We start from the raw sequence: 15,000 nt of genomic DNA on the forward strand, positions 1-15,000 counted from the left end.
ACTGGCTCTTGCATATGGTAAGGAATTTGAAATATAATCTACTAGCCTCTGGAATGTTGCTGGTGCCCCTTTTAGTCCGAATGGCATGTACCTAAATTGGTACAACCCAAATGGAGTAATAAAGGCAGTTTTGGCTGAATCATCTGGGTCCATTTTTACTTGCCAATATCCCCTTCTCAAGCCTAAAATTGATATAAATTTTGCGGAGCCAACTGACACTAGAATTTCATCCATTCTTGGTATTGGGTACGCGTCTGATTCGGAAATATTATTCAGTTTTCTGTAGTCTACGCAAAATCTAATGGAGCCATCTTTCTTCGGGACTAATATGACTGGTGCTGCAAATTCTGAATTTGATGGTTCTATTACCCCTAACTCGACCATTCGGTCAATTTCTTTTTTCATTTCTTTTCTTTTTGCTTCCGGTATTCGGTATGGGTATTGTTTTATTGATTTCTTGTCCTTTCATAGTATTTTATGTACTACATTTTCTGTTTTTCCGATTTGGTCTGTTAATACGTCTGCAAATTCCGTGAATAACTTATTTAATCGGGATTTCTGATCCTGGCTCAGATATGTTTCTGCCGAAACCCTTTCAATGGCGTTTATATGTGTTTCTGCCGGGTCTATTGTACCTAAAGAGGCACTTTCCTCGTCATTTTCTGAGGTCGAAATCATGAGACAGCGCTTTTGTGGATCCTTGAGGTTTTCTTTTTCATTTTCTTGGTTAAATTTCTTCAGTAAATTCACATGGTAAACTTCTTCCTTTTTTCTTGCTCCATCTAATTCTATCATATAATTTACATCATTCATTTTCTGTTTCACCTTAAACGGTCCCTTCCATATCATTTCCAATTTATTATTTCCGTCCGGTAATAAAATGAGGATTTCCTCCCTTTCCTTGAATTCCCGCACTCGGGCGGATTTATCTTACCATGTTTTCGTTTTGTCTGCATATTTCCCCCGTGCTTGTTTTGCAATTTCATGGTATTTATGCAGTTTTTCTCGTAGTGATAGAAAGTGGGTTATCACTGCTTCTTCATTTTTCTCCTCATTCTCCCATGATTTCTTTAAAATGTCTAACACCCCCCTTGGGTTTGTCCCATATAGTAATTCACATGGCGAACACCCTGTAGCTTGGTGTGGAGTTTCTCTGTATGCAAAAAGGACATAAGGAAGCATTTTGTCCCATTGGTTTACATCATCTCTTACAAAACGTCTCAACATACTAATTAGGGTTCTGTTAAATTTTTCTGTCACTCCATTTGACTGAGGATGGAATGGAGTAGTTAATACTTGTTTAATACCGAGAATTTCGTATAATTTTCAGATGTATGTCAATATAAAATTGGTTCCATTATCCGTTAAAATTTCCTTCGGGATTCCATGACGCGAGACATATTTCGCTAATTCTTCTGCGACGTTTGGTGATTCTACTGTTTGCATTAGGATAGCTTCTGGGTATCTTGTAGCCAGATCATTAATTACTAAAATGAATCTGTTTCCCGCGCTAGACTTCGGAAGTGAACCTACAATAACCATTGAAATTCTCTCAAATGGTTTGCCGAAAATGGGCATTTTTTTCATTGGAATTTTTCCATTTGGTTTTTTGTATGCAACTAATTGACAATCTTTGCATCTTTTACAAAAGTTGATAATATTTTTTTTTAAACCTTTACACCAAAAACGCTGCAAGACTCATTCTCTTGTTCTTTGGGATCCTATGTGTCCCCCCGTTGGGCTTGAGTGAGCCAACTTTATTACCGCTTTCCTTAATTCATGTGGTACCAAAAGTTGTAGTTTTTTAGCGTTTTTCCCAGTCTCCATTATTTTGTAAAGTAGATTTCCATTATTGGAAAACTGTTTAGATTGCGGATTTTTTTTATTCGTTAGTGCTAGTTTTATTTTTCTGCATTCTTTATCGTTGGTTTGTAGTTCTGCAAATTTTTCGGAAGTTATTCCGAGTGTTTCGGTTAGTTCCTCTCTGGTTTTTTCTGGTTGTTTTTCTACTGTCGATAATTTCTCTTGTTTTTGGTTATATTCCTTTTCCTACGACCGTCTTGTGACTTTTTGTGGTATTGGTTTTTTATTTTTTTTTAAGATCTCGGCGTTAAAATTAAATGTGTTTTTCATAGTATTATAAACATTTTAATTAGTGGGGACACAGCCTCCGTATTATTTTTTCATTTAATACTTGTAACTACAATTAATATTTTTATCATAGAGGTTGCTTTTAGTGCAAGGAAGTTTTCGAGATGTCCGAAGCCTCGTCCTAATAAAACGTCAACTGGAAAAGTAGTTACAATCATTATTGTTAATTCTTTTCTAACCTTCTTTCCCTCTATTGGCTATTTCTATTATGACTTCAACTGTCGGACCTTTATGTTCTGCTCCATAGCAGCACAGCGATGCCACTTTATTTTTGTGATTTATATCGGTTTTCTTTATCAAGTTTTCCCGTCCATAGGTTTGGTCGCTGCAGGAATCAATAACTATTTCTACCAATTTACCATTTTGTTCGCCACACTTTGTGTGATTCTACAAATGCGCAAGTTTTCATATTCTCAGGGCTTTTAACCCATGCGGTTCGTTTATACGTTTGAGACTTTTTCCAATTGTCTCGGGATCGATCATTTCTCGAATTGTCCTCTCTTCTGTTTGCCCCATCGTCCCTTGTTCTGTAATTATTGTCGTAATTCTTTTTCGTGCTTCGGCAATCTGAGGCATAATGTCCTCGTTTATTACAGTTATTACAGGTAGCGTCATACTGTTCCTGTTTTTGGCCATATTTTCTACCGTCTTTATTTGAGCAATTGGTGCTATAGTGGCCGCCCAAGTTACAGTGATAGCATGTTATTTCTCCTTGTGTTTGCCATATTTGGCTAGCATTCTTTTTATTTTCTGTGCACGGGTATTCTTTTCTACCATTTCCTCCTAACCTTGGTTTTTGTGGGAATGCCTCCCTTTTAATTTTAGTGTGCCTGTCTGCTAATTCGGCCATTTCTTCAATTGCTTGTGGGTTTTTCTCTTTTAAGTACATCCTCATATTTGGATAGGTATTTTCTAAGAATTGTTCCATTGCTGTTTTATTAACTATTCCCGTTATCTTATCTTATATTTCCTCCGGGTCTTCTAATATTGTATAATTCTCTATCTCTAGCCATTTTAAACACATATCTTTCAATTTGTACCCATGTTCTTTATAAGTTTCGTTGTCTCGTTTTCTTTCGCTTCTAAACCTTCTTTGAAAGTGCTCGGGGAAAAGTTGAAATTTTTAAAAAATGGCTTGTTTTAGTCTTTCAAAATCTTTTGAGCATTCAATTGGTAATACTTTATGTGCACGTTGTGCTTTGTAGCTAAGGAGGGGTTGTATTCTTATCACCCAATTTTCTCTCGTTATTCCACTTAATTTCACCGTTTTTTTCAAAACTTTGTCTGTATAGATTTGAATCTTCATATTATTTCATTAGTTCAAGATTTACTGCCTACATTATTTCTATTGTAAACGATTTCTGAGGCTCTTGGTAATTTCTCCCTGCAATCATTTCCAATATGTATTTTCTTTCCTCTCTGTCTGCCTCTTTCGTTTTTTCTCTGGCTATCCTATCAGCCTCTTCCTTTTTTCTCTAGCTATTCTATCTTTTTCTCTTTGTTCTCTATCTTCTTCCTCTTTTCGTACTCTGGCTAATCTTTCATTCTCTATGTAATTTAAAAGTCGTTGTGTCATATCTCTTTTAGTGCTTTTTCGTGAGCTCCTGCTGGAAATTGAACTTCCACTACTTCTGCTACTTGGCCTACTTTGAATCTCACTGTTATTATCTTCTCTTAACTCGTTTTCTGAGTCTACTCGTTGTATAATATTCTCTTCTCCCCGCAACTTCCTACTGTTTGGACCTTCTTTGAAGGGTGAGTTTATTTTGTTAGACCCGTTCTTTCATGTAATAATTTTTCCCCGTAAATGATCGCCTCTAGTTCTTTTTTTTAGATTTCTCGATATTCTATTTCTTATTTCTTACATTGTCTTATAGGTTCATCTTAGTATATTTCTCGTACCGTGGATCCCTCTATTAATGATTTTGTTTTTAATATATAATCTTCACATGTCTTCTTAACGTCTATCTCATTTGGTTAGTGATAGATTGTTTTAGCTGTTGATGCTGTTTTGATGGTCTGTACAGCAAGAGTCGCAAATATATGTGTGTTGTACTAAACTGGGCTTGGTACAGTGGGCGATCTTATCCGCATTCTTCTGTTTTCCGCCGTTATTTTAAGATTTGTTTATATTCTTTCATTTCAATAAAAACTCTTTTATCAATGTCTCTTTTTATCCTTTGGTGAAAAATTATTTCCTTTTAATTTGTCGATTATCTGTGGCTGGCTCAGCATCCCTTGTCTCACAAGTTAATTGTTCGCGTGATTTATTGATTATTAAATTTTATTCCTATTATTATCCGACTAGGCACAGCTCAGATAAAAATTTTCTCCTTTTGATTTTTATATATAGCCTCTGTAACTACAATAGGCTACTTTTGTAGGCTAAATTACCCTGTCTCTTCGAAAGCGCGGAATTCTTTTAATTATCAGATTTATTGATAGGACCTTAACTTGCTGCCACCACTTATTTGAGTGTAAGTACCATTGGCACCACTTATTGGAGGTTTATTGTGCGGGGTCACCACTTTTAAAGGCAAATATAGTGCAGAGTTGCTATGCCAATTACTGGAGGGGGACAATCCCTCTTTGGCCCCAAATTAGTTGGATTTCCATGGTTACTCCAACGGTTCCTTTATACTAACGTGATCGGATGGTCTATGGCCACATTCAAAGCCAAAGTTTACTGATAAGACTTTCTAATTAACCCTTTAGTTTCGACCTAAGCTGAAAAGTTAAAAGAGTACATAGAAAAAGCTTACTGTATTAACAATCAAGCTGTATTAAAATAACTCACTAAAAAATGGACTTTCCCTCTCAGCCCGCTAGCCGCAGCACGCGGTGGGGGTTACTAGGGGTGGTAAAGAATCTTTCCAGCCAATCCTTGAACTTACTACTCTACTGGCCAATCTTCCTAACTGCGCAATTTCTCCCTCGTGGTCTATTAAACACGTACGCAGTTAAGAGGATATTTATCTATAAATATATATATATATATATATATATATATATATATATATATATATATATATATATATATATATATATATATATATATATATATATATATATATATATATATATATATATATATATATATATATATATATATATATATATATATATATATATATATATATATATATATATATATATATATATAAATATATAACACGTCCGTGATCTTTCTTCTGGCAAAATTTCAAAATTCCGGATTTTTGACAATAAGAGCTTGAGACCTCATCAGTAAGGGTTGTCTAGTATGCTTAATCCGAAAGTGTGATTTTCATTTAGATCACTTCATGTTTTGAAGTTGTTTCTCCCCTTTTTTCAATAACTGAGCAAATTTTTCGAGGCTTGTAACTTTTGATGGGTTACATTGAACTTGATGAATTATATATACTTTTAATCGACATAAAAATTTAATTTTTTTGGTGTATCTATTGTTATCAAGACTCTGTTTCTTAGAGTTCCGGTTACTATTGAGCCACTTTGCTAATACAGTTTGTTACCTCGAACTGTTTGAAACACACCAAATACACAATCATAAAAATTGCATATCTACTCACACTCACACTTGTAACGATTTTCTACTTCCCTATCACACCCCCCCCCCCACACAATTAATTTAACGACCTTTTTTCCAACAATAATTAACAAAAACTTGCTATATTAGTATCGGAAAACATATGCAATTAGTTACCTGTCCGAGTTGGGTCAGTCCAAAGGCCGTGTCTGGAATATTATAAGAACATTTAATGTTATTACTGATGCTAAGAGCTCCGTTCAGATAAACCGTCGTCGCAGCCCAGTATAAAAATAAATATTGGCGTGAGGCAAGGATATGCTGCCGCCCCCGAACGCCGTCATCAATTACTCGGTATTTTTCCAACATAATAATATTACTTGACTTATTGCTCCTGCTGGTGGTCCAGCATAGAGAGAGAAGCCATTCTTTGCCTCCATTCCAGACGGTCCTGAGCCAGCATTATAGCTTCGTCTGGGGTGCTACCGATCAATGACAGGAAGTGGGCAAGGCTGTCCTTCCATCTAGAATGAGGTGTTCCACGCGGACCCTTCCAGCCGTGCGTCGAAGGATCAAAACAAAAGGCAATTCTGGTTGGTGTTTCATCTAGCACGCGGGTTAGGTGACCGAACCACTAAAGAGTTCAAACGGCAATCTGACGTGAGTTAGGGGTCTGGTTGTTAAGTGACAATAGTTTGGTGTTGGAGACGAAGTCATACCGCTTAATCACTTCGATTCGTCTAAGAAACTTGGTTTACAGTGGTGTTGTAAATACACATCTTTGTTCTGTGGGCAATGCCGGGCTCCGACCAGACGGAGTGACAGAGTCGGGACATGATTGAGGTGGCCTTCCTCATACGGGACTGAATTTCTTCGATAGATCCGCTTCCCATGATGATGGAGCCAAGATACGTGAAAGATTTAATAACTTCAATGGTAATCCTAATATGCTGAATGCAGGTGAATTCTAGGTTGGGTCTGACGGGTCAAGGATCATTATCTTTGTATTTTGCAAGCTGAATTTCAGGCCCAATTCAGATGTTTTTTCCTTCAACGACGTAAGGGTTTCTTCGAATTCAGCTGCAGAGGAGCATACCAAAGCAATGCTATTCGTGAAGTCGCAATAATTTAGGACTCGTTAAAAAAAACCAAATTCCAAAATGGAGACAGTTTGCGGATCAGTTCATAACGCAATCGATGACGGCATTGAAAACATACCACCAGCACTCATTTATTTCAAGAAATAAGCATTTAAAACTTATTATACCATAGTAATAACCTTACAATGAAATGGCAGATCACTATTGTCAATACTAAAGATTATAGCATGGTGGCGGTCAGGACTGCTTCCATAGATAATTCTAAAAAAAAAGTATCCAGATTTGCTGTCCAATTAGTTGCAAGTAAACCCCTTATCAATCCCTCTAAAGTTTTAAATTAAAATTATTGCTAAATTTGTTGTAAAATGTCAAAATTAAAAAAAAACATATCATAATTTTAATTCTTGAAATCGAAGTCGAAAAAACAAGTAAAAATATACAAACATTTCACTAGTAACCCAATAAAAGCAATCTAATTAAAAATGAACAGATATTAATCTTAAAAAAATCCGAAAAAAGATATATGTCAAAGAAAAGTAAAGAGGTATACCAAATCACAGACGAAGAAAAATAAAGTCAATTAGTAATTCAAAACTAAAACGAACTAAAATCAATATAAATGAATAAATGAGCCCCAAAACAAACAGAAATTAAAAAAATTGTCAAGTCGAACTTAAGAAAAGAAAGAAATTACAAATCAGAGGAGTATGGCTAACCCCCTTAATCCGTTTTTTTGTGTGTGCGGGTATTTTGACGACTGAAAACGCTGCTCGAAATGAAAATTACTTCTAGTAAAGTTCAAAGAGCGCTTTGGCCTTTATAAGGCTTAAATGCAATACCCCTATCCATGTTTGTAACAATACCTGCTCGCTTTCAATTAAATTCATTGTAATTTCTTATAATTTTGGGTCTTATTTCTTCATTGACAGCGATTTTTGTTTGTTTTGAAGTTGAATTACTAATTGGCTTCATTTCTGCTCGTCTTTGGTATAGTGCAGCTCTTTAAATTTATTTGAAAAACCTAATTTTATGTAAAGTTATTTTTCTAATGAATATAAATAAAAAAACTGTAAATTTTCTGAGGAATGTCGCTTCCATGTTAACATAATCTCAGACATAGTTGTAAATCTACAGACTACATGGCTGGTTAACTTTAAATAGTAGTGTTCTGTGAAAGGTGTGTCATACTTAGTTAGCTCACTTCACTATGAGTAACCTACACGTAAACCAAAGTCACTTATGGATTCACTATGGTTCATTACCCCGACAAAACATGCTTGCTGGTGATTATAGCGTTGTAGAGATAAAACAGGTTTTTCAAGATAGGAAGTCAAGTTTTGTCGTGATTTTGGCACAACAAATTCTTTATCTTTCTCTGATTTTTTTTTCTTCTGTGAGCCCGTCCACACCCATCTGCAGCGTGCTGAGATAGGTTTAGACTGCCAAAATCTTCCAGGTTACATTTAACGAAAATTAGTTAAAGTCAGGAAATATAGCATGTATACTTTCTGCTATTTCATATTTCCTCGGGTTAAAAGTCAAAATTTGAATGCAAAGAGCTCCACCCATGTTTACTACTTGTATATCAAAAGATCTACAAGAACGGAAAGAAGTTTCAGAGATGATGTAGGGATGGTTGCATACATAAGGTTGTCCACTCTCGTAATTGTTTCTAAAAGTGAAAAAAAAATACTTACGAAGTAGAAACTTATCAGGAGGAAAGACAATTGGTTCGAATATTATGCAATATATTTGTCATTTGTTTACGCATAGTATTTGTTATTGGAAAGCATAAGCATGCATACATTTTAGGGTGGGAATTTTCTGCTGTTTTTTTTTGCGGGTGAACTTTCCATGGGGAGGGAAGTTTCCAGGGGATGAACTTCTTTAGTAACGACTTCTGAAACAGTATGTTTGTTAAATTGGAACAATAAGGAACATTCGGAATGTTCCGAAAACTGACCACACCCTTGTCTTCTTCAGACCAGAACATAATTTGGGCTTTACTTAAAAAAAAACAAAGAACCATGTATTGTCAGTTTAATATACATATTCTGATATCTATTCCTTATTAAATAAAAAAACAAGTTTTTTTCAATAGAAAGTAAGGAGCGACATTAAAACTTAAAACGAACAGAAATTATACCGGATATGAAGGGGGTTGCCTCCTCCTCAACACCTCGCTCTTTACGCTAAAGTTTTTTATTACTTTTGAAAAAATCTTTTTGTTCCAGTTAAACGAACATAGTGTTTCAGAAATTGTTCTTACAGAATTAGGAGAAAATTTAAACTTTAGTGTCAAGAGCGAGGTGTTGAGGAGGAGGCAACCCTGCTCAACACCTAAATTTATATATTTGAAATCAGCATAAAAAACTGATTCTTTTGATGTATCTATTTGTATCAAAATTCCCTTTTTTAGAGTTTCAGTTACTATTGAGCCGGGTCGCTCCTTACTTACAGTTCATTACCACGAACTGTTTGATAATCTTAATACTTCTTTATTTGTTAAAGTCAAAAAAGTGAAAACATTTAAAATGTGCTTTGTTTTCAGTAAAGTAGAAATTATGTTCTGGCCTTGAGAAAGTGTGGGGGTTGTCAGACCTAGTCATGTTAATTGTTGCTCGTTTTGAATTTGAATCGGTGATTAATTTTAATTTCTGTTTGTTTTGGGTTTCATTAATTGATTTATGGTGATTTGTGGTAGTTTTACGCTTGGAAAATTATTTGCATTGAATTCGACTCATTTTTGGCTTAAGGTTCAAGGTTTAATTTTAAAATATCTGTACAAAATTGGCATAAATACAGGGTAAACGCCGGAGACACAAGGTCGAATGACAAAAACCCGGAGGCCAAAAAAAAGGAGGTTATTTATTATTCTTTGACAAACTTGTTTTGTGGAAAAAGTTTTTGATATTAATTTCCGTTCATTTTTTATTGACATTGCCTTTTTCATGTAAAGAAACAAAATTATTTCTTTCTTAAAGAATTAGGAATCGCTCTTGAAGAATTAGGACAAAAAGTCAAAACTTTAGCGTAAACAGCAAGGTCTTGTGGAAGGGGCAACTCCTTTCGTATACGTGATAATTTCTGTTCGTTTTAAATTTTGATGTTGCTCTTTACTTTCGGTTGAATTTTTTTTAATTCAATTTCTGATCATTTTTAAATAATACAGGGAAATTCAGCTCTCTCTCCATGGAAAATTTCGATATTTGTGTGTTATACGCCACTCACTCAAGTTTACGATGTATAAAACTCGAGAACAAACCGGTTTCTTCTTTACTTTAGAAATAAATTTGAGCTATATATTTGTACATCAGGGGGGGGGGGTAAAGTATAACGGGTCTGCATGCAAAATGTGTTAGGTACAATTATTCTGCATGTTATGAAGTAACAACTCTTTTCTCACTTCAAACTGTCCAAATACTTTACCCCCCCCCCCTTATGTGCAAATATCTAACCCAAACAATATATTTCCCGTCTATTCTGTCACTTGTCTTTGTCTTGTTTCGTGCTAAGCTGAAAGAAACTAACGAAGAAACCAGTTTGTTCTCGAGTTTTACACAGCTTAAACTTGAGTGAGTGGCGTATAATACAAAAGTACCGAAATTTCTTCCCCCTACGGAAAATAAAATACAAAACTCAAATAAAATTCTCAAATTTGGGAAGCCTTATTTTCCACCAGGGGGTATTTCCCCCGAGGGTTTTTTTTCCGGAGGGGTATTTTCTACGGGAGGTATTTTCCGCGGGGGGTGTTTCCCGCGGGGAGTTTTTTTCCACGGTGGTTGTTTTCCAAAGGAGTATTTTCAGCGGGGGAGGGGGGGGGGTAAACGCCGGCCCACCCCTGTAGACACCCTCAAATTAACACAAGTCCCAGTTCACCATTTTATTAAATTATTTTTGTAGGTTATGTTTTGGTGCAGCTATGTATTTGTTTAAATCAAACCATGTCACGGTAATTTGTCAAAAAAGATTTCTGTTTTTCTAATATTTAAAAATAAAATAGAAAATAGAAACATTACCACACAAATCAACATGACAAGATGTTTTTCTGGAATTTTTTGTCTTAACTTAGGCTCTTATTTTTCCCAAAATGGTACTAGGCATAGTTTCGCTGGAATTTATCCCTTGCTGATTCCCCCCTCCAGAAGACACCAAACATTTCCCCAGGATAATTCCCCCTCTCATGGTAAATCCCACCGATAAAATTTCTCCCATGGAAAATTCTTTCTCGAAAAATTCCCCTTGGAAAATCTTCCCAGGGAAATCACGGAAAACTATCTCTGGGAAAATTCCTACCATATACAGAACTGAGCAGCCAAAGAAAAATTATGAAAAATAAAAATACTACCTATATTCGCAAATATGGGCAGAATATGTGGTTTAGAATATCATTTAGTATCTATATATCATGTGTGTGATATTTTGTGTGAGATAGGTCAGCGCCTCATATTCGGTATGTGTGTTTTGAATTTTGTTATTTTCTAAAAAGTTACACGAAAAATCCATTTTCTGCGTTTCATTTTCTATACAAGTTGGCCTGGCCAGTTTTACATCTCCCACTTCCCTACGAAATACCAAGCTCCCCCCCCCACCCCCGTTATTGAAGTCACATCTAGGTATATGAGATTCCCAATAGCCTATCTCCGAAGTCCTTTCCTGTGAGAACATTTATTGTAACAGTAGATTCTAAGCCTACCTTTACTGTTTTTCTGTTTACCGTGCCGTCTTTCTTTGCCATTTCTATTCTATTTCAAGGTGACGGACATTAGTAGTAACCTATCTAGTACTTTGACGATTACATTGACGGTTACAAGAATATACAGTGCAAAGATTTTTGGGGGCTAGTAAGAGAGGTGCTGATTTCACGAACACATGAATATCCAGTGCAGTTTCACGGATACTTGGCTTACCAGGGGCAGTCACCTATTACTACGAACGGTACATGCCTTACCAGACGGGTTTCTGGTGGGTATAGAATTTGAGAGTCGATAAAGTGAAAATTATGTCACTATTCTAGTTTTTCTAAAACCGGTATTGCCTATAACTTAATAAAGGGTTAAGGTGATTAGCGATTACGAGCGAGGATAGTGCGAATTGCTTGTGAACAACCCGGATGAATTAGTTGAAAATAAAGTTTTGTCTGAAAAGTAACGATAGAATGACATTGTGACTTGACCTAGCTTTACCTCTCCGATGTGGTCTGTATAATGCACAAGTAACGTTTGAAAAGTATTGACAATTTAAATTAGTATCTAACGTGCCCTTCGTTCCCCCGTTTCTGAGGGGCAGGGGTGGGTTGGTGTGGGGGAGGGGGAGTCAATTTTGGAGGTAATACATTCTAAAAGTTGGCAAGGTTTTTGTTTTTGATAAGAATTGCAAAATGAATGTACGTCACGAATTCCCCCTCCCCGTGCTAGGATTATTGCCTGGCTGTGACAATGGATAATTGCCTATAACTTAATAAGGGGTTAAGGTGATTAGCGATTACGAGCGAGGATAGTACGAATTCCTTGTGAGCAAACCGGAGGAATTACTTGAAAATAAAGTTGTGTCTGAAAAGTAACGATAGATGACATTGTGACTTGACCTAGCTTTATCTCTCCGATGTGGTCTGTATAATGCAGAAGTAACGTTTGAAAAGTATTATCAATTTAAAATAGGATCTAACTTTCCCTTCACTCCCTCTTTTCTGAGGGGGCAGGGGAGGGTAGGAGAGGGGGAGTCAATTTGGGAGGTAACACATTCTTAAAGTTGACAAGGTTTTTGTTTTTGATAAGAATTGCACAATGAATGTACGTCATGAATTACCCCTCCCCGTGCAAGGATTATTGCCTGGCTGTGACAATGGATATTACCTCTAAATACAGAGAATTAAGGTGATAGTATTCCGTTGCAATAAGTCAAGTATAATAGAATTTGTGCTCCTAGTGGAAGCTCGTAAAACCCTTCCCCCTCCCCGCGCTAGGATTATTGCCTGGCTGTGACACTAAATGCAACTTCTATGGTAAGCACCATTTATCTGATAGCTAAGGGGGGTTCAATTAAATGAGGGTTCAGTTGCATGAGGGTTCAGAAGCTTGGGATTCAGTTAAAGAATACCTCATCGACAGATATTTTTTTTTATGTATTTTATGTCTATTACCCAAACATTGCGTTGTCTTTCTCACACCAACTAGTATATCTTTATCAGACTTTTATTTTTTCTGTTTAATTATTTTCAGTGTAAGGCAATATAATGTTGGGTAGGAGAATGTCACCTCCTCGACAGTTTTTTTTTTTTATAGCTATTACCCAAACGTTGCGTTGTCTTTCTCACACCAACTAGTAAATATTTATCAGGATTTTATTTTTTACCATTTCAAGCCTCAGAAGAAAATAAGAATAGTGGAATTAAAAAACAACGACTGACATCTGGGATACTGTACCACTAACCATTGAGGAGGAGATGCTTCTCGTAGATCAAACTGCTTCAGTTTAAAGGTGGTATAGTTTCGTGAAGAGCTGGGACCATCAAGCACAGTGCTATGAATTAGACCCCTATTATGCATTTTCATTTTAAATGTTATTACTGATCCGAGTAAAACCGATACCAATATACCTCATTCTTTTATTCTAACTTAACTTGTAGGAATAGGACTTCATTCCATCGACTAAATCAGTTTATTCATGTGTAATTGTGAACAAAAAGATTATTAATTCACCATATTCTTCTTCTTCTTCTGACCATGTACCCACGCCTCCTTCTAACCCGGGGTCAGTTGACATCCTAATATACAGTAGAAATTGCATATTCCACTCGTTCTCCATACCTCATAATATCCATAAGGAGTGATATAGTGGGAGTCATCGATCTTAGGTTCCCGATATAGACATAAAAATTAAAAGGCTACGAATTTCAAAATCAATTTAATTTTCATTGAATACTTTTCATTTAAGTTTAAAATACGCTAAAAGATGGTTCCCGTGAAACTATTGCAGTTTCTATAAAAATGAATGAATTTAAAAATCAAATTAAATTTTCATTGAATACTTTTCATTTAAACTTAAAATACGCTAAAAGATGATTCTCGTGAAACCATTATTTAATTTTCATTGAATACTTTTCATTTAAACTTAAAATACACTAAAAGATGATTCTCGGGAAACTATTGCAGTTTTCTATAAAAATTATCAATTTTCAAAATCAAAGAAAATGGCCCATCCTTAACAAATATAGCCTTAGCTAGTTAAAACTGCGCATAAATTCTTGATTTTCATTCTAACTTAACTTGTAGGAAATAATCGAGTCAAACTCAAAGCGAGCAGAAATTAACATAAGTTGGGTGCAAAAATCCCCTATGTCTTCCCAATTTAGTTTTCTTTCACATGAATACTTTTCATTTAAGCTTAAAATATGCTAAAAGACGGTTCCCGTGAAATTATTGCAGTTTTCTATAAAAATGAACGATTTTCAAAATAAAAGAAAATGACCTATCTTTAACGGATATAGCCTTAGCTAGTTAAAACTGCGCATAAATTCTTGATTTTCATTCTAACTTAACTTGTAGGAAATAATCGAGTCAAACTCAAAACGAGCAGAAATTATGTTTTTTTTGTTCGACATAGATGAAAGGTCCAATACCTCAGTTAAACTAAGAGGTTACATTTGTTTAAGAAAGGTGTCAATTGTATCATGATCAGAGTGATGAACTTCCGTTGGTGTAAAGTTGGACAAAGATCAATGGTTTCATTGATAATAAATCGAAAAGATTTTACCTAACTCATAACTAAAAGCAAATGTATTTTTTAATGTACAATATCATGAAATTAAAAGCAGATTAGTTATTATCAATCATTCGGCCAATGCAGCCTTTACAGGATTATGACTCTGATAGAGCAGTGTACTATATTTTACTAGTTCTTTTGCAACATGGAGATTAACAAATTCACTACCGCGATCCGTTTGAATTTTTTTATACGAATCCTGTTCGAGAATACTTTCTATAGCCTGAGCAACTTCAACGTCTCTCTTTGATAGCAATGGAATTGCATATGCATAAAGACTAAAAACACTGATTGCAAGAAGAATGTACTTGTACGGTGTATTGTGACGTTGTTGAATCTCATCTAGAGTCAGGAGATCTGCTTGAATTATATGCAGTGGGTAAAAGGCTTTAGTTTTTCGATATTGATTGGCACGAAGTCTATGATTTCTATGCAGAGTGTAACTTGATTCATTTTTTA

At 35.4% G+C, this 15,000-nt stretch overlaps 1 protein-coding gene and 1 pseudogene across 2 annotated transcripts in view; one reads left to right on the forward strand and one right to left on the reverse strand.

Moving 5' to 3' along the window:
* Positions 1–2,299, forward strand: part of LOC148957063 (E3 ubiquitin-protein ligase NRDP1-like) — a 26,200-nt gene extending 23,901 nt beyond the window's left edge. The window contains exon 6 of the mRNA XM_089097896.1: positions 2,225–2,299. Within this exon, the coding sequence (XP_088954022.1) occupies positions 2,225–2,299 (75 nt within the window). The remainder of the gene's footprint in view (positions 1–2,224) is intronic.
* LOC148957060 (signal recognition particle receptor subunit alpha homolog) overlaps positions 1–15,000 on the reverse strand; it is a 394,596-nt pseudogene that overhangs the window by 86,972 nt on the left and 292,624 nt on the right. The gene's annotated exons all lie outside the window — the stretch shown is intronic.

The sequence above is a fragment of the Artemia sp. Qi Xiang Cuo genome, chromosome 1 (assembly GCF_049724085.1).
Source record: "Artemia sp. Qi Xiang Cuo chromosome 1, ASM4972408v1, whole genome shotgun sequence".
NCBI classification, from domain to species: Eukaryota; Metazoa; Arthropoda; class Branchiopoda; order Anostraca; family Artemiidae; genus Artemia; species Artemia sp. Qi Xiang Cuo.